The following is a 9,419-nucleotide window of genomic DNA, read 5'->3' on the forward strand; positions in this document are numbered from 1 at the left end:
TATTCAACCTAACAAGTGAAATCAGAACTACTTTTAAGAGCTTATCTTTTTGAGCCCATACACTAAACTCTTTGTAGTATTTCCTGACGAATTAATGCTGGACACTGATATAAATTTGAATGGAATACCCTAACCCCATTGTATGTCTAAACTGTACGCCTGACATGTGTTTTCTACTCTGACCACTAGATGGGGCTAGGGTCCATTAAGTAAAATATATCCTGACTCATCCTGCTGGAGACAGTGACACAGTTTCTCAGGTTTGAGGTATGTTGGAATAATTTTATTGCTGGAAAACATGTATCTGAGGATAACAATAGGCCTAAATGCACATTTATGAGGTTATTTTATATATAGTTGGATGGTCATTTATCAAATGATGCATGGAGGGAAATATGACTGAAGCAAAATAAATACAGGTTATGAATAATTTTGTAGTGTACATAGATCTGCACAATTTAGTACAAGCTGTACAATATACAAAAGGCATGCAAATATGCGGACTTTAATGGAACATCCTTCAGATTGTGCCAAGCCATGGAAAAGTAAAGACTGCTTAGTAATCATTGCACAAACACAGGTGAGCTCAATATTTAATCAAGCTGTACTTGAAGTTACTCAACAGTCTGTAAGTGTAACATCACTGTTGCGTTTTATTGTGTATTGTTGTTGTTGTCTCTTTTTTTTTTAAAATTGTGTATGTTGTTTGTCTTACTCTTAAGGTGCTATGGACCTCTCCGTGAGATGTGTCTTTAATAAAGTATGAATTGAAAAATTGAATTGTAACTTGTTAGGCCTCATCTCATAGGTACTATACTACAACTATTACAGTTGCTAATAAATATGCAGACAAAAAATATCTATAATAATGTTTATGTAGTAAGGAAATACGAGGGAATTAATAATGTTTGTTTGAAGCTTTTGACAGATAACGTTAAATCTTTGTCTGACCCGAGCATATTAAACTGGTACACCTGAGATTCGGTCAGTTAACGTCAGCTAACGGCTAATTAGCACAACTAGCTAACGAGGACGGAAACAGCTGCGGTCACCTACCGGAATTGTTTGTCAAAGAAAGGACTACCGTAAAAAATATAACTTAACTGAGTTTCTTATTCCAATTTACGAATTGTGTAGCTTTTATATGGGTAACTTATCTAAAACAGGTCTAGAAACAGAAGTAGCTAGCACACAGAGCTGGCTACCAAGCGTTAGCTACTGAGCTATAAAATTGTACCAGTTTAACTAACGTTAACTGTGTGTTAAGACAACTGATAGCCCACTTAGAGTTATCAGCTTTTGTTGTAATACAGAAATAATTAATAATCGTCAAACCAAAACTCTGAGCATCACCACAATGAACCTGAACCTGAGCTAGCCCTTAGATTTAATTACTCACAGCTAACTAATGTTAGCTAAAACCATTCGAATTAAAACTAAGGGACTGTTCATTACTTATGAAGGGTAAGGGGTGGTGCAAAAAGGGGAAGGCATTTCAAATATTTTGTAAGCATTGGGAAGCAATTGAAATTGCTGTTTTTTATATTTATTTTAGTGCGATTTGAAAGAAAACTGGAAGGCATGCTTTCTCTCTCTAAAAAAAAATGCACGATTTATTATTGTCAGAAACTGTTAAAACAGAATTGTTGGATTTTCAAATTTCTGACAGTCCTTGGACACGTCATGTGTGACAAACGCCATCCGTCCATCCATTTTCAACTGCTTATCCAAAGCCGGGTTGCAGGGGCTGCAGGCTGAGCAAAGTATTCCAGATGCCCCTCTCCCCAGCAACACTTTCCAGCTCCTCCTGGGGGATACTGAGGTGTTCCCAGGCCAGATGAGATATATAAACCCTCCAGTGTGTTCTGGGTCTGCCCCGAGGCCTCCTACCAGTTTGATGTGCCTAGAACACCTCTAATTGGGAGGCGCCCAGGAAGCATCTGGCTTTAAGTACCTCAACTGGCCCCTTTCGACGCGAAGGAGCAGCGACTCTACTCCGAGCTCCCTTCAGATGTCCAGCCCTGTCTCTAAGGCTGAGCCCCTTCGGAGGAAACTCATTTCAGCCGCCTATGTCTGTGACCTCATTCTTTCGGTCATTCCCAGAGCTCATGACCACAGGTGAGGGTCGGGACGTAGCTGGACCAGTAAATTGAAAGCTTTGCCTCCTGGCTCAGCTCCCTCTTCACCACGAAGGTCCGACATAGCGCCTGCATCACTGCAGACGCTGCGCCAAACCACTGATCCATCTCATGCTCCATTCTACCCTCACTCATGAACAAGACCCCCAGATACTTGAACTCCTTCGCTTGGGTGCATTTCGTGTCAGGCGGCAGGCAGAGGCAGGGACCTGGGCGTGTTGACCCCTGGTGTCGCAGACTCACTCTGGGGATGGGATGACAAAAGCTGCTGTCAGGAAAAAAAAACATAACCAAATTTGAGCTTGAAATAGTGACATTTTTTTAAATAACTTTATTTTATGTCTAATTTAAAATTTGGCCAGAAGTAAATTTGCACAAAATATCTGACCATGAACAAGAGTGAAAAACCTATGCTCTTCTCTGTTTCAAGATTTCATCCTCAACTTTTCACTTTTAACTTTCAAACATCTAAGAGTATGTTTTAAAAATCTAATAACAAATTTATGATGGACGGAGAGTCTTGCATTTTGTCACTCAGTGAGGGTCAGGGAAAAATATTCGTAGTTTTGGAGAGAGGTCAAAATAAAAAATAAAAAAAAGTCACTCCCCACCCACCTCCATCCTCTGGTAAGTAAAGAACAGTCACTAATGTTAGCTGGCAGAAGTATTCTCATGTTTTATGATCATGGTATTTTTAATAGTTAGTGTTCTTTGTTAATTAGACAGTTACAGAGTTGTTAGAGTTGTTTATACAGGAAATAACAACAACAAACCTCAGTTCAAGCTCATGTAGCCTTTTCTCAAAACTTGCTTGAGTTATTAATTTAACTGTAACTTCAAAATGGAACTGTTCATCTTTATCATTGAATGTTATGTATTTATTTGTCCATGTATAAACACCTTTCCCCTTTGACTTCAGTCCCTGTGCCAATTCGAGCACCAGGACCTGACTAAGCAGAGAATAATCCACCCACACTGGCAGAGGACTTGAGCCAAGTCTGTGCAATGGATGAATATTGATTAGTGAACAGCCTATTGATGAGCACAGGGGCGTGGCGTCGCTCGCCTCCACACGTGCAAACATTTAAAAGTGTCCACAAACCGCTGTGGGCATTTGTTGGATGTTAGCGGAGGCAGCAAAGTACCGTCCGCAGCTCTGTTCTGTTGCAGCCGGGCACGAAAACGGTCGTTGCATGAGCTTTTTGTTTGCTATTTGCAAAGTATGCGTTCACCTTGAGGAGGAAAACAGCTTTTGAATTCTGCTTTGTCTCGTCACACACAGGCTAAAATGCTACCGGACGCCTACGGGTGCGTTGTGGCGAACAGGTTCGGGGATCTACTGGATGACGATGCTGACCCGTTTGACTTACTCAGCAAAGTGGAACTGGAGAAGGAGAAAAAGAAAAAGAAGGATGACGAGAAGAAAGGCAAGCAGAAGAAACCTGGTCAGAAGGAATCCCAGAAGGACAGACGCGTCCCCATTGCGTCGGGTAGTCAAGACCCGGCTCCAGGTCAGCTCACCGCCTGGCTGCGTTATTGTTACACACCCCAAATCCAAACGATTCTGGTAGCAGCTGGTATTTCTAGATTGGGTGGCACAGCCAAGAGTGGCCAGTTTGCTCAGGCGCTGTCAGCTGCTGATGGTGCAAAGTCAGCGAGACTGCTGAGCACATGTTCATGCTGTCAGGATTTCCACCCCTTATCTGAAGCCAAATAACATTGTCCTAATTCTAAAGCACATTCAAAACTCCATTTAAATGCAAATTTTATGTCTGACAAAAGTTTTAAGTACAGTTAATCCTTTTTATTGAAACACAAATTTTCACTGGACTTTTTTTTTTTTTTTTTTACTCTTTTTGCATGCTTTGATATTATCAGATACATTCTTTCCTTTTTGTAAGATGGAGCTTTTGGATATTGTGAACAATAGATTGGATTGGAAAATGTTTTTATAATCTTGATTAAGAGCTAAATGATGACAGGAAGGTTCAAACCAACACTATGTGATACTATAGACTAATATGTGGGCTGTATAGATTTTAGCATGATTTGCTTGACCAAACATTTAATAATTTAAGTTTTTCATTTGCAAACAAAGAAGAAAAACAAGGAAAACACAACTGAATATCTCACTAACATTACCTTATTTTCTGCCCTTAGTCCAGAAGCCGAAGCAGAAGCAGCAGCAGCAGCCGGCGCGTCCTGGGCCATTCACTGAGAGTGGAGATGGCAGAGAGGAGGCCCAGAGGAGCACAAAGAGGCCTGCCTTTGGGGAGCGCAGGGCCAACCGAGAAGAGTACCCTCAAGAGTTTTCCATCCCTAAGTATGTGTTTTCATACAAGATAAAGCTAAAACTTGACTTGGGGGGTTCACGTCTGGATGGGAGTAAAATTGGTTGCATCACGTGTGTATTTACGTTTCCATAGCCACACCTTAGTTTGGAAAAAACAAACAAAAAAAAACATTATTACAATTGTCCAGTTTTACAATAGTATTGGTTCTCCCATGAAAAAACCCAAGTGCTCTAAGAGGACTGTTTTTCAGTGTGAAGATTGCACAACTACATGCTAACTACTGCCACCTCAGAAGATTACTGGTACCCGTGAACATGGATTGTGATAGGGAGTCATCACATGTCTACACTTGGATATAGTTTGTCAGTATTGAACGTTGCTACCATCTGCTAGATTTGAGGATTTATGGCATGATTTATTCTTATTATTCTGGCCAGCTGTCCTGTCTCACAGTCTAAAAAAAATGCGCAAAATAATCTGGGTATCCGACCTGTGATTCGGACCTGCTCCAAAATTGAATTGCTTCTTCCTTGGCTTATGCAAGTTTCATTAATATGGAACCAGTAGTTTTCCTGTAATCCAGCTAACGAACTGAATGTAAAACCTCCTTGTAGTTAACAAGACAACATTTTTTTAAAGAAGTGACACTTAATTACTTAAATAAATCGAGAAGGTCATGAGCGTAACAGACCCTTGCTTTAGTCAATACATTAATACAAGGTTTTGCTGCCGCTGTCTCCCTTGGTCTGGTATGACCAGTAATGTTTGAATGCTAATGTTAGCCGACATTTTAGAAGTCACAATTCTCCCATAATTGTCACTAATGAAGTATTGTCACCTTCTTTTGGTCTCACTGTTTTTCTCAAAGTAAGAGACGCAACTGTCCAAGTCTTGAGTAATACTTTGAAATGTCGGAGCTGTCACAGGACCACATAACAAGTGTTAATGTGATTGGTCCCCAGGCCTTCCTATAATACAGACTCTGACCAATGGGGCAGAGGGGGGACCAGAGGTAGGAGAGGAGTAAGAGGTGGTGGATACCCAAGGAACTCCGACAACTTCAACCCCAGGGGCAAGAGAGAGTATGATCGACACAATGGAACGTAAGCCTTTTTGTTCATGTAGCAGTCCAGTTTAGAAAGTCTTGTTTTTTCTCTCATAATGGTGTATTTACAACTTTTCTAATATTCATTGCAGAGGAATCTCTCCTGAGGAAAAGAGAGGAGGCAGAGGACCCTGGAACTGGGGCAGTGTTGAAGACGGTGCAAGGTAAGTGGAATTTCATTAACATGTTAAAGGGAAATTTCAGTTTATTTCAACCCGTCTCCTATCGTCCTAAATTTGTTTCAAGTGACTAGTGACATAGAAATAATAGTTAGCATGTTAGCCATTAGCCTAGATACAGCCGGGGCGCATAGTAGTGTCAGACCTGTTAAAACGTAAGTGAACGGGCATACTTCAAGTGCAAAGTTAGTCCACTAAACAAGCTTTTTTTCCACAAAGACCGCCTCATATCGTTAGGATAAATGTCAGAGAACATATAGAAAACGACATGTAAACGTGTTGTCTTACCTTACCGGTGTGGTGCCATGTTTGTTTACTATTTGCTACTGCTTTCCAAAGCGCGGCCGAAATATATCTCGCGAGCTCTAGTTAAAGCCCAGCTGGATACTAACGTTACTCCAGGTGGAGGTGTCTCATCCTCGGTCACATCCAGACCTTGAAAATAAGGCTGCAATCGCTCCCATTCCTTGCAACAGAGGCATTCCTCTTCTGTGGGCACTGGGGCACAGCATTCACAGGTACACCACCAGTCTCCAGAGCTACGCAGCCTTGCAGCAGCCATTCCTCCTCTCTCGTCCTCTACCTGTTGGTCCTCTCTCTCTCTCCTCCTCCACCTCCTTTCTTCAATTTCACGAAGCTCTTCGTCAGTGTATTCTGGCTCAAATAAATAAGGGCGGCCATCAAACTCTGCAAAATCAAATTCCTCCTCCATAAAGTCAAAGTCTGGCAAAAAAGTCAGCCATTATTCTATAAATCTTTCATAAAATAAATGAATTAACTTTTCAGGCTACTGTCCGGTTCTGCCTTTCAGCTGTTGCTGCTTGTTCTCGCGATATTTCGGCCGCGCTTTGGAAAGCAGAGCTAAATGGTAAACAAACATGGCACCACACCGGTAAGGTAAGACAACACGTTTACATGTCGTTTTCTATATGTTCTGACATTTATCCTAATGATATGAGGCGGTCTTTGTAGAAAAAAAAGCTTGTTTAGTGGTCTAACTTTGCACTTGAAGGTTGCCCGTTCAATTATGTTTTAACAGGTCTGACGCTACTATGTGCCCCGGCTGTATCTAGGCTAACGGCTAACATGCTAACTATTATTTCTATGTCACTAGTCACTTGAAACAAATTTAGGATGATAGGAGACAGGTTGAAATAAACCGAAATTTCCCTTAAGTAACAACTTTAAATCTTGAGCACAGTAGAGACGTGTTTCTGCCCATGTCTCTTTTGTAAAGTGAATTAATGGAGGTGACCTCTGATGCTGCAGTCAAATCTGAGGAGCACCAAATACCTGTGGAGGATGAGAATCTGAATCGGTGAGTGACGCACATAACCACCTTTCTTAAAAATAACATCAGAGTCATCACATCCTTCAGTGGCAGAATCATCAGACAAGAGTGACAGTTAACTAGTCTAAACTTGTGCAACAATTAAATCAACCGAAAAGTGAGCTTTCACAAATTATGCTTGTGTTTTTGCATTCATAAATAGATTAATGGAGAAAAAAAATCTAGCCTCTCTACTTTAAAGACTCAAGTAATAATTGGCAATTTGGTAATTTTTGAGTCATGAGAAACAACTTAAGAATGTTTTTTTTAATTTGACAGTGTCACACTAGATTCACATTTTCATTTTACGATGTAGAAATGAAGTGGACTGACAGATGTAGTTTGTCCCCAATCATGGCAGCGCAATGGAAGAAGAGGAAGGAGAGATGGTGGTCCACGTTGCCATGGAGATGTCCCTGGATGAATGGAAGGCCCTGCAGGAGACAAGTCGCCCCAAGGCAGAGTTTAATATCCGCAAAGCCGAGGACAAGATTCCCTCCAAAGCCAAGGTCATCCACCAGTCAAAGTACACGGAGGTGAGAATTAAAAGCACCTTATGGAATCTGTTCAGGAGAAGACAACAAAGCCCTGATCAAAGTGGAGCTTTGATGAGACCTTATGTGGACTGCTTAAGAAATAAGTAGACCTAGTAGTAAGCCACATCCTGCAGTGATGCTCCACCGTAACATACAGACCCTCAGAAAAGTGTAAACTAGGTAAAGGCTGCTGAGGTTTATCTAAAAATCTAAAGACGAGACAACTACACCATTTAGATGACTTGATTAAGCATTTGCCTCCAATCTTCAGAATGTGAAGGAGGGGACCCTGGAGGACGTGGAGGATGAAGGAAACTTCCTTCGTAGGTCCGTGAATGACATCACCTCCCTTCTGGACATCAATTTCGGGAGTCTTGGACGCCCCAGTCGCGGGGGTCGGGGAAGGGGAGCACGAGGTGGCCTGGCTAGTTGCCCAGAGAGAGCCAAACCCATACTGGAGAGGGTATGTTCTCAACTCTTGCTCACTGAGATCAATCTTAGAGCACAAAATGTAGGCTACCCCAGTGGAAGCACATGGGAACATATGTTAAACTGTATGCTGTAAATCAGTGGTTATCAACCTTTTTTATGTCAAGGACCCTCAAATTGATGCACATTAGATCACTGATTTATGTGTTCTTCCAGCAGGAGGACGATCTGGCTCCGAACCCGGATGACCCAGAGGACTTTCCAGCACTATCAGCAGGAAGATAACTGAATTCACTTCTCGTTTACCTCCTGTGGGGAATATTGGTTGCACTTGCTAAAAAAAAAAAAACACATTTCATGTTTCTGCTGTTCTTAAGGTTTGGGGTTTTATTGTACTTGATTTATTTTGTTCTATTGCACAGACGGCACTGTTCGGCATTTGAATCCTAAAGAATAAATGCTTTTGCAAATTGATCTTGGAGCTGTATTTTCTTTTTTTAGAATGCAACACTGGGACTACTTTGAACGAGTATGAAATGTGAGAGGTTTGGGTTTATGGATCTGTGTTGCCTTTTGCATTTGTAGGCAATTATGCAACTGTACTCAGCTGGTAAAAACAGGATAGTGGATGTGTTGCAAATCCCATACTTCTTCTTTTTGCTATAAGTGGGTACTGCAGCTTCCCTTAAAAAAAGTACGTACTGTTGCATGCAGTATGCTAACAATCCGGACATACTACTTTTCTCACACAATGCACTCAACTTTGGCCCTCTTGCTTTTATATCAGTTACCTTGGAGATAACACAAAGGCCACTCACTGAACTCTGCAGAGTGGAGTTCAACCCAGAGAGATCTGTTACTTTGCAATGTGCAAAATGAACTGCACAGACGGCCAATTCTAATATATAGGCTATTTGCAACAGTGAAATTACATTTTCAGTTCTGTCAGTTGTTTTTAGTTATGTCCAATGGTAATATCTATGATTCCTTAACTGAAACAGTCAATATTCCTATTACTAGTATTCGACTGGTTGTCGGTGACGTGAATGCGCTATCATCCGTCAATCACTTGTCACTGTCATCGGTTTGCAGCTCAGTGGATGTGACATACCGCAAGGCTATTCAAGCGAAGGCTGAGACACGGGGTCAAACATGGGGGGATTGCATATGCGCAGTGTAACTTGAGCTGCGATGCTGGAGGGTGATAGCAGGGGCGCTAGATAAAACGCGCAGGATCCGCTCAGGCGATCAAGGAGTGTGCTTGGTGCGGTCTGCTTGGACTTTTGGATGGCGGCTGCCTTTAGTTGTCCGAATTGCATCTCTGTCATTCTCACCCACAACGCAGGCCACCAGTGACAGTCCAGTAATAAGCTGTGAAAATGACATGCATGCACATCCCTCTTATTCC

The 9,419-nt window shown here is 41.7% G+C and overlaps 1 protein-coding gene across 2 annotated transcripts; it reads left to right on the top strand.

The window, feature by feature from the left end:
* Window positions 1-3,174: 3,174 nt before the first annotated feature.
* On the top strand, window positions 3,175-8,485 carry LOC117252332 (intracellular hyaluronan-binding protein 4.S-like). Of its 2 annotated transcripts, none has more exons than XM_033619135.2 (9): window positions 3,175-3,323; window positions 3,421-3,649; window positions 4,299-4,461; window positions 5,395-5,535; window positions 5,630-5,701; window positions 6,954-7,034; window positions 7,408-7,582; window positions 7,854-8,045; window positions 8,231-8,485. In XM_033619135.2, exons 2-9 carry the CDS (start codon window positions 3,427-3,429, stop codon window positions 8,294-8,296), a joined length of 1,113 nt encoding a protein of 370 aa, XP_033475026.2. In that variant the 5' UTR covers window positions 3,175-3,323; window positions 3,421-3,426; the 3' UTR covers window positions 8,297-8,485. The 2 variants fall into 2 exon arrangements, with proteins under 2 accessions (XP_033475026.2, XP_033475024.2); XM_033619133.2 differs by having other exon boundaries at window positions 3,176-3,323; window positions 8,228-8,485.
* Window positions 8,486-9,419: the final 934 nt, after the last annotated feature.

This window comes from Epinephelus lanceolatus, chromosome 9, assembly GCF_041903045.1.
Source record: "Epinephelus lanceolatus isolate andai-2023 chromosome 9, ASM4190304v1, whole genome shotgun sequence".
Taxonomy (NCBI): Eukaryota; Metazoa; Chordata; class Actinopteri; order Perciformes; family Serranidae; genus Epinephelus; species Epinephelus lanceolatus.